Source organism: Trachemys scripta, chromosome 3, assembly GCF_013100865.1.
Source record: "Trachemys scripta elegans isolate TJP31775 chromosome 3, CAS_Tse_1.0, whole genome shotgun sequence".
Lineage (NCBI taxonomy): Eukaryota > Metazoa > Chordata > Testudines > Emydidae > Trachemys > Trachemys scripta.
Window position 1 is genome coordinate 103,253,188 of NC_048300.1, and position 18,095 is coordinate 103,271,282.

Sequence of the window (18,095 nt, forward strand, 5' to 3'; positions counted from 1 at the left end):
CAATATTGCAAACTTGATTTTGTTAGTTGCATTCATGTCCACGGTATGATAAAAGGTACACATGAAGACACACAGAAAAATCATTTTTTGAGTCCTGTAAATTGCTGCTGTTCCCAGTAATGGAGGGATCTTTCTTTGCCTTATCAGATTGTGACACTCTGTGTGAACTTGAATATTGATTTTGGGGCAAGAAAGGGGAGGGGTGTTTTGGGGGGGGGGGTTCATTTCAGAGCAAATGGAAAATGATGCATGTTTGTTCTTTTTATTTATTTAATGTTCATTTTTTAAAATGCAGTACACTTTATCACTGGATAATGACTTGAATCTTACCATTCCTCTTTAAGTCCACTGACACAGATTTTTCACTTTCAGCATTCCAAACTTGTCACTTTTGCTGCTACCGAGCTTGACTGAAAAATCTTGCACTTTTTTTGCTTTTATAAAGAGTGCTCCTAATGGCAGAAATTACTATACCTCTACCCTGATATAACATGACCCGATATAACACTAATTCAGATATAAGGCGGTAAAGCAGCACTCCGGGGGGGAGCGGATCAAAGCAAGTTCGATATAATGCAGTTTCACCTATAACACGGTAAGATTTTTTTAGCTCCCGAGGAAAGTGTTATATCGAGGCAGAGGTGTACTTAAGTGTTGTGCATGAGAGACGTTACCGGGGCACTGATGGAAATCAATGGGACAGATCTTTAGCTGGGGTACATTGAGGTCCAGGGAGCTATGACATTTTACACCTGCTGGGGATCTGCCCCAGTGAGTATCCTTTTGATTAACTCCTTTGGGCATTGGATCAGGCCCATAATGAGCAACACTGCAGCAAGTTTTGTTATCAAAGGGAAGCTCAGTTTAAGGTAAGACTTGAAAGAATTCTATGAAGAATGTTTTGAAGAGCTGACTTTCCAGGGTGCATGTCTTCTCAAAAAGGAGATTGGATAAATCTACTGGAAATTCATAAAATGATACTTCATCTCCCCGATTACATGGGGGGGGGAGAAGTCGTTCAGTCAGAATGTTTTAGAAATAGTTTGTGATCTAGTGAAATGAATTGAGTTTGTTTTCTGCTTTCTTTACAGTTCTCCATGTACATAACCATTATATTTAAAAATATGTCCAAAATATGTAGGTTTTATTTCTTTTAATCTATATAGTATGTAAGAACCAAATAAAATTTGTTTGGAATATTTGTACCTTTTATATTTTGGTTATCTTGTTACATTAGTTTTATCCAGGGAGCAGTTTATGCTTGAAAATTGTTCTAGCTACTCTTCACTTATTTATGTCTGTTTGGTTTTCTCTCATCTGTTTATTAGGAAAGTAGCACAGGCTCATTTACAAGTAGGGATGGACCAAGGAGTTGGTATTTGGACCTAGATTCAAATTATGTTTAAAACAGGGATTGGATTAGGATTCAAATTTGATGGCCTTGAGATCATATGAACAGTACTCATGAGATTTCAGACCAAAAACTCTGATGCAGCATTGAAATCAATAAGATTTAAGAACATGCTTAAAGTGAAGCCGTTCTTAAGTACTTTGCCAAACTGGAACTATAATGAAAAGAGTTCTCATGAAATGTATTCTATATCTAAACCAGAATTAGAAAAAAAGCCCCTTTTGGCTGTAGGGTCTGACCTGGAACCAAAACTAGAAGGGTAAATTCAGATCCGGGCATTTGGATCAGAATTGCTGACAAAAAAATTCATAGGGTTTAAGATTTGAAGTCCTGGTTTTGATCCACCTTCATTTGAAAACAGAAGATTTTAAATGGAGGAAAAAGTCAATCTTCTTTAAAATATTGTTTTTATTACTAGACCATAGTATCAAATATAGGTGGGCATGGGATATAATGGTGTCAGCTTTGTAGACAGTTACTGTAACAGTTTTAACCATCTGCACAGTCAGGGGCTGTTTGACTATTCCAGGATGGTAGAATTAGGAGTTGTAAAAGTCTTACTTACATTACAATAATAACAAGCATTATGAAGTGGGAAGTCATACATTTTCATATTGTTGGGAATTGAAAATATTCATCTCATTGCCTCAATCAGTTGTTCATAGTGCCACAATCAAGTGCTTTGTAGCAAATTTGTCCATGACATTAAGCACTGCATCACAAATGCAGGTTTAGTCATCAAGTTTCAGTTTCTTACATTCTTTTCTCTTCACTTTTTCATCTCATTCCTAACAGGAAATGCCCTATTTTACTTCTTGCCAAAGTCTTAAACAATGTTTCCAGTTAGGTAAAATTCCCAATAAAATAGAAAAATACTGGTTTAGGCTTCCAAGGGAGGCTGTGGAATCTCTCATCAGAGGTTTTTTTAAGAACAGGTTAGACAAACACCTGTCAAGAATGGTCTAGATATACTTGATCCTGCCTCAGCATGGGAGGCTGGACTAGATGACCCCTCGAGGTTGCTTCCAGCCCTACATTTCTGTGATTCTATGAAAAACAGATAAAAGAACAGATTCTAATTGTATCACAAGTTTGCAAAGTGAACTGTATTTAGGCTTGGAAGGATTAGTTTGTTGATAAATGTTGATAAATGTCGATTTGACCATGTGCAGTGTTGTTGTAGCCATGTTGCTCCCAGGATATTGGAGAGAGAAGGTGGGTGAGGGAATATCTTTTATTGGACCAACTTCTGTTGGTGAGAGACACAAACTTTCCAGCTTAAGCAGAGCTCTTCTTCAGGTCTGGTAAACATACTTAGTGTCACAGCTAAATACAAGGTGGAACAGATTGTTTAGCATAAATAGTTCAAATACATTTCAAGGGACCATTCAAGGTAAAATGGCCCATTAACACTCCTCTAGTAATAGGGAGGAAAGGAAGGGGAGGGTTGTTAGTGGGTTATAGATTGGATTTATGGCTTATTACAACAGCGTTTCTATTCAGTCCATGGTTTTTAGTATCTAGCAAAGTTATGAATTTAAGGTCCCAGGCTCATCTTTTGAAAAAGTGTTGTGCAGTTTTCCTTTGAGGATGAGGACTGATTGGTCAGGTATAGAGTGATCGCTTTGTGAAAAATGTTGCCCCATGGGTGATAGGGTGTTTTTGTCTTTTATCATTTTCCTGCGTGAGTTCATTTGAGAGCATCGTGATTGTCTGGTTTCACCCATGTAGTTGTTATTGGGGCATTTAGTGCACTGTATGAGGTACACCACATGTTGTGATAGGCATGTCTTTGGGCCCATAGATCTTGAAAGGTGTGTTGTGGGGAGTGTTAATCATAGTAGCAGTGGAGACATGTCTGCAGGTTTTGCATCTGTTGTTCTGGCAGGGTCTGGTGCTGCTTTGAATTGCTGTATCTTGGTCTATGGGGAGCTTACTTCTGATGATGAGTTTGGAGAGGTTGGGGATTGTTTGAAGGCCAGAAGATGGAGTTTGCTGATACCCTCTATGGATTCCCATGCGCTAAGCAACAACTAGGGGTGTGCAGTCAGAAAAGGGTTTATTTCTGTATTGAAGTAGGTTCTCTTGGTGTATTGGGGTGGCCCATTCCATGATGCGATCTACTTCTCTGGTGGAGTGTCCCTGTTTGGTGAAAGTGGTGTTAAGGTATATATCCTGGACTTTCTCCTCAGAGCATATTCTGTGGTATCTGAGTGCCTGGCTGTAAATAACCGATTTCTTGGTGTGTTTGGGGTGGTTACTGGATCCGTGAGGGCAGGCATGGTGAACCGTGGGTTTCTTGTATATAGCTGTCTGGAGGGTTTCATTGTTGAAGCTGATTGTGATGTCCAAGAAGTTGATGCTAGTGTAGGAGCGTTCCAGAGAGAGTTTAATGGACAGGTGGTGGTTGAAGGCGTGGTGAGGAGTGGAGTTTGAAATACTAAGGCTGTAGTAATGGTCACAAGGCAGAAGTCATAAGATAGGTGGGGCAACTCATCCCAGCATTGGTGCTAGAGTCATCAGAGAGGCTGAAGGGAGGTAGCTTGTACTTCCCCTACTTATGGGGGCTTCTGGATCTGGTTCAGCTCCTGGTACAAGTTAGGCCAGCATTCTGAGGTGCTTTAAGCCATATTCTCCATGAGCCATGTGGCAGTGGAGAATTGCCAGGGAACAGGGACTGCACCAGGCATGCCCTACTCCCACCCCAGGTCACTGCAGAACACCCCCAATGTATCACCTGTGCCAGGTGCTCCTGCAAAGCTGGGTCTACATCTGTCAGAAAGGCCCTTCCACCAGTGGTATTCACCACAGGGATTCATGCCTGGCAATGCTTCATTTGCACCTTTAGTTTTGCTAGCTAAAGGAACAATAATGATTGTTTGAATTTGGTCCAGACCACATCCTAAAGTTAAGAGCAAGTCACCAGCCATGGGAGAATGGTTTGTTCACACTTTAGATAGTACTAACCAAAGAAAAGATGAATAACTTTGTTGCTTTCTCTTATACAAACAAATAGGATTGCATGAAAAATCCTCTTTTCTGTAGGAAGCCGTGGTTCAAGTATATTCTTGTTCAAGCTATTCATCTTCCAGGAATGTCAACACAGTCAGCTTTCTCAGCAAAATTTTCAACCTGAGTTGTCATGCATGGGAATTCATGTAAGGGCAATGGCAGCTCATGTGATGCTTCCCAGGGGTAACCAGAGCTGTAAGGCTCCTCTCTACCGCCTGCCTGTATTATGAGGAAGCCTTGTCTGTGCCTGCTAGGGGTCAGTTCCCCAACTCCACCAGCTACTGGCAACACAAGCCCTCCCCTCTTAGCCTATGCAGACTCTGGTGTCCCTCTGCAGGTTAGTGATAGGCACACTCCAAGTCCGGAGCAGCTCCCTGGAGTATCCCACCCCTTTTCCACTGGATACTCACAGAATTCACAGATCGCTTTTCCCAAAGGAATAGTACACCCCAGTGTACCAGATTTGTATTTGGATCACTGCTCTGCAAATCCCAAACGAAGGAGAAACCTTTCAGCATTTATGGTAAGAAAAAGACGGTTACTCACCGTTGTAACTGTTGTTCTTCGAGATGTGTTGCTCATATCCATTCCATTAGGTGTGTGCGCGCCGCGTGCACGATCGTCGGAAGATTTTCTACCCTAGCAACACCGGCGGGTCGGCTGTGGAGCCCCCTAGAGTGGCGCCTTCATGGCGCTGAATATATACCCCAGCCGACCCGGCGCCCCCTCAATTCCTTCTTGCCGGCTACTCCGACAGTGGGGACGGGGGGCGGGTTTGGAATGGATATGAGCAACACATCTCGAAGAACAACAGTTACAACGGTGAGTAACCGTCTTTTCTTCTTCGAGTGCTTGCTCATATCCATTCCATTAGGTGACTCCCAAGCCCAACTTAGGTGGTGGGGTCGGAGTGAGACATTGCTGTGTGCAAAACCGCTGACCCGAATGCAGCATCGTCCCTGGACTGCTGCACTAGTGCATAGTGAGCTGTAAACGTGTGGACTGATGACCAAACCGCCGCTCTACAAATGTCCTGGATTGGAACATGTGCCAGGAAAGCAGTCGAGGAGGCTTGGGCCCTCGTGGAGTGAGCGGTGAGGTGCGGTGCTGAGACACCTGCCAGGTCATAGCAAGTCCGGATGCAAGACGTAATCCAGGAGGATAGGCGTTGTGAGGAGACCGGTGAGCCCTTCATTCGGTCGGCCACTGCAACGAAGAGTTGCGTCGTCTTTCTAAAGTGCTTTGTGCGGTCAATATAGAAGGCCAGGGCCCTGCGTACGTCCAGGGAATGCAAACGTTGATCCTGGCGGGTGGCATGTGGTTTGGGATAAAAGACCGGGAGAAATATGTCCTGGTTGATATGAAATGGAGAAACCACCTTAGGGAGAAAGGCAGGATGTGGACGAAGCTGCACTTTATCCTTATGGAAAACTGTATAAGGGGGCTCGGATGTAAGCGCCCTGAGTTCAGAGACGCGCCTTGCTGAGGTGATGGCTACGAGGAAGGCTGTCTTCCAGGATAGGTACAGAAGTGAACAGGTGGCCAGTGGCTCGAACGGAGGACCTGTGAGTTTGGAGAGAACCAGGTTGAGGTCCCACGTCGGGACGGGCTGACGCTGTTGTGGGTACGTCCGGTCTAAGCCCTTGAGGAATCTAACGACCATCGGGTTAGAGAATACCGAGGACGCAAGTTCCCCTGGGTGAAAGGCTGATATAGCAGCCAGGTGAACTCTGATTGAAGATATCGCCAACCCTTGCTGTTTTAGGGCGAGGAGATATTCCAAAATGAGAGGAATAGGTGCCTGCAACGGGGACGTGGCTCGTTGTTCGCACCAACAGGAGAACCGCTTCCACTTGGCCAGGTACGTGGTGCGTGTTGAGGGCTTTCTACTGCTCAGCAGAATCTGTTGGACAGAGTGCGAGCATTGCTGCTCTGCCTGGGTGAACCATGGAGCAGCCACGCCGTGAGGTGGAGTGATTGCAGGTCGGGGTGACGCAGCCGGCCGTGGTCCTGCGAGATGAGATCCGGACACAACGGAAGCGGGGTCGGTGTCTGAACCGAGAGTTCCAACAGTGTGGTGTACCAATGTTGTCTCGGCCACGCTGGAGCGACCAGAATTACCTGTGCCTGGTCTCTGCGCAATTTGAGCAGTACCTTGTGGACCAGAGGAAACGGAGGGAAGGCATAAAACAGGTGGTCTTTCCAGGGAAGGAGAAACGCATCCGAGAGGGAGCCCGGAGCTCGACCTTGTAGGGAGCAGAACACGTGGCACTTCCTGTTGTCTCGGGATGCAAACAGGTCTATCTGGGGAAACCCCCACTTCTGGAAGATGGAATGTATGATGTCCAGACAGATGGACCACTCGTGCGTCTGGAAGGACCTGCTGAGTCGGTCCGCTAGAGTGTTCTGGACTCCAGGGAGGAACGATGCCGTGAGGTGGATTGAGTGGGCAATGCAGAAGTCCCACAGGCGAATGGCCTCTTGGCATAGAATTGACGAACGTGCTCCTCCTTGCTTGTTGATGTAAAACATGGCCGTGGTGTTGTCGATGAGAACTAACACACATCGGCCACGTAGGAGGTTGAGAAATGCCTGGCACGCCAGGCGTACTGCCATCAGTTCCCGAACATTGATGTGCAGGGCTAGCTGGGATGCAGTCCACAGGCCCTGGGTATAGTGTTTGTCGAGATGGGCGCCCCAACCCAGAGATGAAGCGTCCGTGACTAGGTGCAGAGAGGGTTGTGGGGCGTGAAATGGCATCCCCTCGCAGACCACATTGTGATCTAGCCACCAGGTGAGGGAGGCCAGGACCGAGTTCGGGACCGTGACCACCATGTTCAGGCTGTCCCGATGTGGACGGTATATTGATGACACCCAGGTTTGAAGTGGGCGAAGCCGAAGTCTGGCATGCCTGGTTACGTACGTGCAGGAAGCCATGTGACCCAGCAGGGTAAGGCACGACCTCACCGTGGTAGTTGGGAAGGCCTTGAGCCCTTGAATGAGGTTCGTGATGGTGCCAAAGCGGTTGTCTGGCAGGATGGCTTGTGCACGCCTGGAGTCTAGAACTGCGCCGATGAATTCTATTCTCTGGGTAGGTTCTAGAGTGGATTTGTCCTTGTTGAGTAGGATGCCCAACTCGTTGAATGTGTGCACTATTCTGTGGACGTGAGCTTGAACTTGCTCCTTGGTGCGACCGCGCACCAGCCAGTCGTCTAGGTACGGGAACACCTGTATCCCTTGCCGACGAAGGTACGCTGCCATGACAGCCATACATTTCGTGAACACTCTTGGGGCCGAGGATAGGCCGAAGGGAAGGACTGCAAATTGGTAGTGCACCGTGTTTACCATGAATCTCAGGAAGCGTCTGTGAGGTGGGTAAATTGAGATGTGAAAGTATGCGTCTTTCATGTCGAGGGCGGCGAACCAGTCTCCAGGATCGAGGGAAGGGATAATGGTCCCCAAAGAGACCATGCGGAACTTCAACTTTACTACGAATTTGTTGAGTCCGCGCAAGTCCAAGATGGGCCGCAGACCTCCTTTGGACTTGGGGATCAGGAAGTAACGGGAATAAAATCCCCTGCCCCTTAACTCTATCGGAACCTCCTCTATGGCCCCCATGGCCAGGAGCGTAGAAACCTCCTGTATAAGAAGTTGCTCGTGAGAAGGGTCCCTGAAGAGGGACGGGGAAGGAGGGTGGGAGGGGGGGATAGAAGAAAACTGGATAGTGTATCCCCTTTCCACCGTGCGGAGGACCCACCGGTCCGAAGTTATAAGGGACCAAGCACGGTAGAAGTGGGAGAGACGATCCCGAAAGGAGGGGGCTGGATCCTGGGGGATGACTGGGGCGCCGTCCTCGACCGCACCTTCAAAAGTTCTGCCTGGGGCCTGAAGGTGGTCTAGGTGGCCCCTGGTTCTGGCCGGGTTGGGGGCCGGTCCACCTTCTTCTACCACCTCGCCCTCGCCTCCGGGCCGAGTCCTGTCGCTGACGAGGCGGGGGGGGGGTAGAAGCGCTGAGGCTGCGGCCTAAAAGGTCTGCGCTGAGGGCCCACAACATGCATCCCCAGGGAGCGCATGATTGTTCTCGAGTCCTTGAGGCTCTGCAGGCGAGAGTCCGTCTTGTCCGAGAACAAACCATGTCCCTCAAAGGGCAGATCCTGTAGGGTTTGCTGCAGCTCCGGAGGCAAACCCGAAACTTGAAGCCAGGAGATCCTCCGCATAGCGATACCCGAAGCCAGGGTCCTCGCAGCTGAGTCTGCTATGTCCAAGGAGGCTTGCAAGGAGGTCCGAGCCACCTTCTTACCCTCCTCTACCATGGCTCCAAACTCTTCCCTGGACTCTTGGGGGATCAACTCCTTAAACTTCCCCATAGAGTTCCAGGAGTTAAAATTGTAGCGGCTCAGTAGCGCCTGTTGGTTTGCCGCTCTAAGTTGCAGCCCTCCGGCTGAGTAAACCTTACGGCCAAACAAATCGAGCCGCTTAGCCTCTTTTGATTTAGGCGCTGCAGCCTGCTGGCCGTGGCGCTCTCGTGCGTTCACTGATGCCACCACCAGTGAACACGGTTGGGGGTGGGTATACAAGTACCCGTATTCCTTAGACGGAACAAAGTACTTCCTTTCCACCCCTCTCGCTGTGGGTGGGATAGAGGCAGGAGTTTGCCATATCGTATCCGCATTGGTTTGTATCGTGCGGATCAGGGGTAACGCCACCCTCGATGGGGCATCCGCTCCGAGGATGTTCACGATAGGGTCCTGTACTTCCACTATCTCCTCCGCCTGCAGGTCCATATTACGGGCCATCCTACGCAGGAGATCCTGGTGAGCCCGAAGGTCTATCGGAGGGGGACCCGTACATGAAGTGCCCGCCACTGCCTCATCCGGAGAGGAGGAGGAAGATGCCTCCGGTGGTACTGGATCCAAGGGGGGGTCCTGATCCCCCTGCTCTTGGGCCGGAGCATCACCTGTACTTGGGTCTATGGTGTCAGGTGGCGTGGACACGGAAGCCTCCATGCCCCCTGGCGGAGGCCGAGAGATGGTGGATTCTGGGGCCCTTCTAACCGAGTGGCCCGAGCGAGAGGTCGATGGTATTGGAGCCCCTTGCTCCTGGTGGTACGCCCACGGGGTCCAAAACGACCAGTGAGATGGTCCATGAGAGTGGTCCTCTGCCATCTCCTGCCAATGGCCCAAGTTTCGTTCCTCGGCTTGCCCTTGAGGGGGGTATGCCGATCTCGACAGGTCCTCCGAGGAGCGAGACACCGATCTTGACGGCCATGGCGGTGCCGAGAGAGATGAAACCATCCCCGTGGGCTGCGGTGCCGCACGGTACCGGTCCGGAGATGATCTGTCTCTGCGCGGTGCCGGCGAACGGTGCCGGGACCGCGATCGGTGCCGATGATCCCGTCGGTGCCGGGAGCCGGATCTGGACCTCGACGATGACCTGGAGTATGCCCGGTGCCGGGAGCGGCCTCTCGACGTCGAGCGACGACTGTAGCGGTGCCGAGAACTACGTCTCGACGTTGATCGGTGCCGACGATCATGGCGGTGCCGAGATGTAGAACGGCGCCGCGACGAAGATCTTGGCCGCGAGTACGACCGGTGCCGAGGTGATATTCGGTGCCGGGACTGCGAGCGGCGTGGGGACCTGCTTCTGGACCTGGACCGGTGCCGAGGTTCCAGCCCTTGTGACGGAGGGCGCATCAAGGCAGGTTTCCCCCTTGACTGGACCGGGCGAGTCAACGGTGCCGTCGGTGCCAGTGGTTGAGGCGGTGCCGGCTCCGTGAGAGCTATCAAGTCTCTCGCCGCTACGAAGGTCTCCGGAGTCGACGGGAGTTGTATTACCGCCGGTCTCGGTGGAGACGCTATCTGCACCGGACTCAACGGCCTCGGTGCCGGAGTCGACGGTGCTGGAGGCACCTGTTTCCGGTGCTCCACCGGCGCACTCGGCTCTACCCCCGGCACTGGGGGAGCCGGCGTCTTCGGCACAGAGGTCCCCATCTTATGGGCTTTTTTATGCCCCGGGGATAATGACCGGCGTCGAGGTACCTGCTGCGGTGCCGACGAGGTCCGGTGCCGGGGAGGTTTGTCCGACACCACCCGCGCTGTCGGCATTGCCGGTGCTGCTGGGGCACTGCGCACCGAGGCGCTAGGTGCCGGGGCCTGTCTCGTAGAGGGAGTGTCCGGGCTAAGTGCCGCCTCCATCAGGAGTTGCCGGAGCCGAAAGTCCCGCTCTTTCTTGGTCCTTGGTCTGAAGGCCTTACAGATCTTGCACTTATCTGTTTGGTGGGACTCTCCCAGGCACTTCAGACAGGAGTCGTGAGGGTCACTCGTGGGCATAGGTTTAGCGCAGGAGGCGCACTGCTTGAAGCCGGGAGCTTTGGGCATGAGCCCGGGCCCGCGGCCGGGGGAGAAAGGGGGAGACGACCCCCTTAATCCCCTGGACTCTTATAACAACTATAACAACTTTAAAACTACTTAACTATTTTACTACAAACACTAGAACTATAACTATAACTATAACTGTGATACAACAAACTAAGCTAGGGAGAGTGGAGGACAGCTATGCCGCGCTCCACAGTTCCAACGACCGTCAGGGGCGGTAAGAAGGAACTGAGGGGGCGCCGGGTCGGCTGGGGTATATATTCAGCGCCATGAAGGCGCCACTCTAGGGGGCTTCACAGCCGACCCGCCGGTGTTGCTAGGGTAGAAAATCTTCCGACGATCGTGCACGCGGCGCGCACACACCTAATGGAATGGATATGAGCAAGCACTCGAAGAAGAACTTTCCTGAACACATGTGGGAGCAGATGTTCAGCAGAACAGTGCACAGAACTCTTACATCCCTCCATCCAGTATAGTTATTCCCACAGTTTAAAAAGCACTGGTACCATCATTTAGTCTTTTTTAAATCTCTGGGTGTGCATACCTGCTGAGAGGTGGTCCAAACAGGTGCTGGATATACTACAGTCCTAAAGATTACATCAAATGGCATTTGTTGTGAAATTTATAAATGCAGCCTCAAAGCCTATAGGGAGAGGGTGTTTTCTCCAAAATTATACTTCAATTAAGAACTTTCAAAATGTTGGAATGACAATTTGGATTTGTGGTTTTGTTACCCAAAGCATGCCATGGAAAATTGACTTCTTGTGCATGTTCTTTGATTGCAAGATGAAAGTTGCATAGTCCAACTGAACCATCCTTAACAAAATAGCATGATGTCTGGCCATTCTATTGGATTTAACAAATATATTATGCAGTATAATGCCATAAAAATGAGCAGTGATTCAGTTACACTCACCACTAAATGTAACACTGATTATAAACCACCTGATACCAACTTTCTATATATTTCAGTTTGTCTAGTAAATGCTCGGCTGATTTAATTTTATGACATGCTTAAGCATAGACATATTTGTAAAACTCCAGACTTTACTTAACCACTCAGGTCCAAATTCAGTCTTCAAGTATTCAGCTGCAACCCAAAAGACTTGTGTGGGATTTATATACAGTTACATTAAGGCAAAATTTAGCCTTAAATCATAGTAGTTAATTAACACAAAACAACTTGAATTCTGTCATAGATCTCCAACGTTTTTTTATAAGCTCTCCAGGTTCCATTCTTTAAAAAAAATTAACACTCACACACAAATACAGCAATGCCTTTGGTGCTCCTTTGGTGCATTAAATAGACTAGTTCATGCATGTTGCTTTTTCCTGAAAAAGCTCTGTTTAGACAGGCTACAAGGTGGGGGTTATATTTGTTTGTTTGGGGTTGTTGTTTTTTTTAGGAAGGGGAGACAATATGTCCATGTTAATTGCTATATTTCAAACATAATCCATACAATGGGCATGATTGTTATTTACCCTAAGGCCCCTTATCCTGACATTGTAGTATGAAAGTGTGGTAGTTTGGATGACACCCAACCCCAGTGAGTTCATTACTCTATTTATTACTAATTAAAATTACTATCATTTTCTTCCTCTGAGTTCACTGTTCTTCACTAGTGAATGTGTTGCCCTTTACATCTTCCATATTCTAACTCGAGTTCTCTTTCTCTTTAGTTAGGTAGCTCCAGGCACTTTAGTGATATGCATACTATGAAATAATGAACACAGACACTGACTGGTAATAGAATATTGTTAATATCAAAGAGCACAGCATAGTTTGCATATACAAATGTGTTGGGAAGAATGTGTGTTTAATAAAACCTGTTTTTTACATAAATAAAACCTCACACACACACACACACAGTGTGTTCAAAAAGATACCCAATATTGGCTAAACTTTGCATGTATTTTATCAGCCATGTACATGGCAGGAATATAGCTGTAGCCATTAAACATTTTAATAGAGTAAGTTGACATATTTTTTTCAAACCAGCTGCAGGCTGGAATAGCATTTCATGAGGTGAGTAAATAAAATGTTAACTGCCTTTATGGCTGGTAGCCATTTTAAGGAGCTCCTGAGTTTCTTCTGTCTGTTGACGGACTTGCTCAAGATACTCCATCAATTGACTCTGGCTGAATGCAGATGAAAATTCTGGATCTGAGAACAGAGGAAAACCAGGGTATGATTGTCCAGCCCACATAACTCAAGTGCTCTATCCACAAACACATTCTTCCCTTTAAATTTCTTTAGAAATTAGATTTTTTGTTTGCACGCTAGATAGAAAAGTACTCAGTTGACTCATTATTCATGATACAAATGCGCTATAGTTTCCCGTAAAGTCTATACTATGTAAACAATATTTCCTTACCACACAAGGGAGAATGGTGACTCTATCATTAGCTCCTCACCTTTGTGGGAAGGTTTGTGTGCTACTTTCTGGTGATCCAGATGCTCAGTGCTCAGATGCCTGAGTCCAGCGTTGAATAGAGTCTCCCACATAACAACGACGGAGGAAACAACTCAGCTGCTGAACTGGCTGACAGTTCCTATTTTCTTTTGTTTTTTACTATTTTGGAAGCAAGTCTTTCACTTTCTTTCTACTTCCCCATCCCCCCAAAATACTATGAAAAATGTTAAGAGGCTCAATCAAAACTAGTAGCCCTAAAATATGAGACCTACTAGTTTTAAGTTGGTTTGGTAGGCATTCCTGGTCAGACATTTGAGAACAGAACAGTGGTACCTTTCAGCAGTCTACATGCTAAGTAGTTTGAATTTTCTGCATATTGCAATCCTCGTTTTGCATAATTGGGTAGACGTGGAGAAAGGCTTGTTGCTAAGCCAAGTTATATTTTAGGCCCATCAGCCTGGAAAAATGTCCATAAATAAAGCAGCAAAATGGTGGTAAAGACAGACCATTATTCATTCTCTCCTTTCTTGTGCTAAGGATAATTTACTGTTAATGAGTGAAAATGCAATGAACAAGCACTAACCAGGAGGTTATTGGGTGTGTTCTTTGTACATTTTGACATTTTTCTAAGACAAAGAGCTAGTCTGGTTCCATTTGGACAAATAGCCATGCACAGAGATCCTATGTCCCATTGACAGGCTATACTTTCCCAATAAAGCCTGTTCCTTTTTCAGAAAGTAAAACGGCACCAGTTTGCCTTTATTTTAGAAAAATCATTTTGGTAAGTGTGTCTTAATAGCCAAGGTAATTGCTACCCCTGAGTCTTCTCTCTCTCTCTCTCTCTCTCCTTGATTCGGTGAATAGAGCTAATCCCCAGTAGGCAGTAGCACTGTCAGGTACATTTACTGTATGTGAAGCTTTGTTACCAGGCAGTGAATGTATTGCATTGATGTCAGTGGACTTGGCAGAATTCAATTTTTATTTGTTGGTAATTTTGACAGACAATATCAATGTTTATTTTTAACTTTTTTACATTATTGATTTATAGTTTGAGTTGTGCAAAATTCTGGGGTTTAAATCTTCTATTTTTATTGATTTAAATTTTCACAGTTGCAGGAAATGATGGGGGAAGGTTGGACAGTTATTATTTAATGACAGTCACCATTGATTCAAAACATTAAAACTTTATAACCGTTAAAACACACATTGTCAATATCACGTCAAAATATACAAAGTAAATTTCCTTAAATCAAACTCCAATACTTTCTCAAACAGCATTTTTTTCTTTGCCTATCTGTAAATTTTGATTATTATCTCTAATTTTTTTCATTGGTTTGTGTGTGCACAGCAAAATCGACATTTACTGATAAAAATCTAATCCTTCAAAGCCTGGATGAGCAGTTAGGATTGAGCAGTCTACGGTACTGGTAGTGAGAACTGATGAATCAAGGGACATACCTTCCAGTAATTTTCCCAGCGTAGAAATACCCAGCTGCTGAAAGCGAATCTCTTGGTGGCTGAGAAAATTCATGAGGTAGCGCTGGACTTCCTCCAGGTGGCATTTCAGCAGAGACATCACTTTATCTACATCAATGGGGGTAGGGTGAGAGAGGCAGAAACAATTTAAAGTGAGCATTTATTTGTTATGGGTTTCATAAGGCAACATTTTAAATCAAATGAGGAATTTGATGCTATTTCAAAATGTGTGTTGACTCAGCTATTTCCTCTCCCCTACCCAACTACATGCGGCGTTCCAATTGTAATTGTAATTCTTGCTCCATTTCTGTTTAATATATATATATAAATCCTATTTTGGAAGTTGAAAAGATCTAAATTTTATGGAGCAAGTATATTGGGCACACAGGTATCTATTCTCTGCAGATAATGCAATGCTCTGTTCATTATCCCTCACTGTAATTCAGAGATTACTGGATAAATGCTCAGAGGCCTGCTTTCCTGAGTGTTCCAGTTAAGTTATTCCAGAACTAAGGTAATTTTGTTGGCTCAAGAAGGCTCTGATGGTCAGTGGATGGAGTTAAGTTAAGTTAAACTTCTTGAGCCAAATAATTTCTGATGTAACTTCTTTGTAACGTAACTCCTCTGCTACCTACTCTCAACCATATTATATGAACTAGAGTACTTTGTAGGTGGGCAGGGAGAAAGAAGACTGATGATATTTCCTGTCTGGAATATGTTCAAAATTATTTCCTACCTCCCTCCCCTCGCCGCCCCCGCCCCCCAAAAAAAGTGAGAAATGCCATACACCATCCCATCCTCTTGCTCATCTTGCTTCAAGGTCCTTGATCATGTTTCTCACAGTGACACACAGAATAACCACTGCAGAATGTGCAAGACCAACTAGTAGCTGGTTGTAGTGGTTAGAGCAGGAGACTAGGCACCAGAGCCTCTGCTGGTGTAAATTGGTATGGCTCCATGGAGTAAAGCCTAGGAATCAGTACCCTGAGTTTTATTACTGCCTCTGCCATGGATTTACTATTTGACCACAGCTAAATCAATCTTTCAGAGCTCAAGTTTCCCCTTCTATAAAATGGGGGCAGTAATACTTATCTAGCTCACCAAGGTATTCTGAGGCTAAACAGTATTTGTGAAGCATTTTGACATCAGATGAAGTGTGCTATGAAAATGTTAATGATTATTTAGTGACGGAAGGCCAAACCCTTTTTGAAAAGACACAGTTGACATTTCACTTTACACAATATAAATGTGTCAGAAATGTAATTAAACTCTATGCATAACATTTACCATGACATATCATGCGTCGGACAATGGAGGCAGCTTGAAATGATGTCTCTGTATGTTCCCGTTGCCCAGCCAATCTCACTAGGCGCTTTATCAGGGGTTCATTCATCCATTCTAGCAAATGTAATGTGGCACCTTCTGGGAGACAGGAAGCAACAAAAAGGCTACATAAAGACATGTGAGTAAGCTGTAAAAAACCCCAAGGGCTTTAGAAATGCATCAACCAGAAGCCCAAAAGCCAGACTGTCTAAACAGGATAGCCCAACGCCCTTTGCACAGCTGGAGGACCAGAATGAATGCAGTACTTTTCAAAAGCAACTTCTGGGACCTAGTACCTAGGACCCACAGCTTCAGGCTGTGAATTCAATGAAAATTTGGCCTATAGAAAGACTGATAATTTTTATAATGTGATTCATCTGTTCAGAACACATACCGCTTTATGTGAAACAAAGCCATTTGGCATGGTGGTCTCAACCTGCCCAGTCACCACTGGGTAAGTGTCCACCTCACAAAACTAACTGCCACCAATCAGCAACCTTGCTGGTAGTCACAGCAGGGAGGCAGAAACACTGAATGGCCATGAGACTGAAATACCCTCCCAATCCAAAGGTGTCGTTCCGGGTCATGGTTGTGGCCTATTGAGGGGCAGGGTGGGAAAGTGTGTACTGCTCCTCTCGCACCCACCGCTGCCCTCCTGAGGGTAAAGGGTTTTCATCTCCAGGACTGTCTGTTTGGAACTTCTGACCTACACAAAATCCACATGCAAACATTAAAAAAGCAAAAGCAAAGTCACTTTGCTTTTTAGCTTTTTCCTCTTGCTAACTGGGTCTTTGCTGCTATAAAATTAATTATCTGAAATTAATGGAAAAATACATCAGGGTCACAACCAGTGGAATCACAGTATCATTACAATTAAAAACACATAAGCCAGCTACACTAGCAATATTAGACAAAGTGAATTTTGAACAGAGCAGTTTTTAAAAGCTGAAAACAGTTCAATAGACAAGAATTCAAACAGTTCTCCCACCAGTGGGATCAGTCTACGCTCACTGAAGTTAATAGCAAAACTCCCATTGACTTTATTGGGAGCAAAAATGGGCCCTCTGTGTGTGTGCATGTGTGCATCTCTTTTTAGCAATAATGAGAGATGTGTGCATGCTGTGAGATTAGGCTGCTTCCTATGTGATTGCTCCCTTACCATGCGTTGCCAGCTCACCAAGAGAACATGTCACGTAATGAAGAGATTCTTCTTGAATTTCAGTAGACAGGATAGCCTGGAGGAGTCCTTCCACACATGGACTTTCAATGATTCCCTATGATGAGAAAGAGATGATATTTAGCTCTTTTACAGTGCTTTGTAACTTCCAAGGACTTCACAAACATGAACTAATTTGTAGAATACAGAGGATAAAATGGGTCAGTGCTAACAATTGCCACCTGCTTACCCATAATAGACAAGATGCATTGTGCTGGTGGGAGAGAGGTCAAGCTTGACACTCATCTTGTATTTTCTGGGGCCATCCTGATTTTGACAGAGCTGTCACACAAGCTCTGTCTATGGGATGGGCACAGGACCTCAGATCACTTATAGAGCCAAAAAAACTTCATGTTGTGAGTCATTGTGTCAGGATGTGTTTTTTATTGCAAGGTCATCGTGTGCTGATGTTTTGATGTGGACCAAAAAGTCAATATATTGAATTACCATATGCCATACAACACAGAAGCTTATTGTTTTTCTCATAATTACCTCCACATTTTTGACAACTTTCTGGCATTCAAATGCTCAGATCTATACAAGATATTTTAGGTGTGGTCTTACCAGAGCCAAACAGCAAGACTGTGTCACTTCTCTGGGGTGTGACATGATGGCTCTCCATATGCAGCCAAACCTTGCAATGTCATATCGCATTGTGAATTGCTTAAACATACTTTTGTGCATCTACTTCCTTTAAGGTGCAGTGTGGGGGAAAAAAGCTTTTAAAAATATTAACACATTTTTCCAGCCAGTGATAACTACCTCCAGGGTGTCATGGCCCTTGGGGATTAGAAGGATTTAGGACACCCTGTGGCAGAGAACTGTGTATCCAAGGAAAAAATTTAGTAAATGTGCCATAGGATGCTAAT

The 18,095-nt window shown here is 46.0% G+C and overlaps 1 protein-coding gene across 1 annotated transcript in view; it reads right to left on the reverse strand.

Annotated features, from left to right (window-relative positions):
* Positions 1 to 12,475: 12,475 nt before the first annotated feature.
* Positions 12,476 to 18,095, reverse strand: part of LOC117874906 (vacuolar protein 8-like) — a 43,129-nt gene continuing 37,509 nt past the window's right edge. Inside the window, exons 11-14 of the mRNA XM_034765586.1 lie at positions 17,170 to 17,284; positions 15,975 to 16,109; positions 14,670 to 14,795; positions 12,476 to 12,961 (exon numbers count right to left, since the gene is read on the reverse strand). Of these exons, the coding sequence (XP_034621477.1) occupies positions 12,840 to 12,961; positions 14,670 to 14,795; positions 15,975 to 16,109; positions 17,170 to 17,284 (498 nt within the window). The 3' untranslated portion in view covers positions 12,476 to 12,839. The remainder of the gene's footprint in view (positions 12,962 to 14,669; positions 14,796 to 15,974; positions 16,110 to 17,169; positions 17,285 to 18,095) is intronic.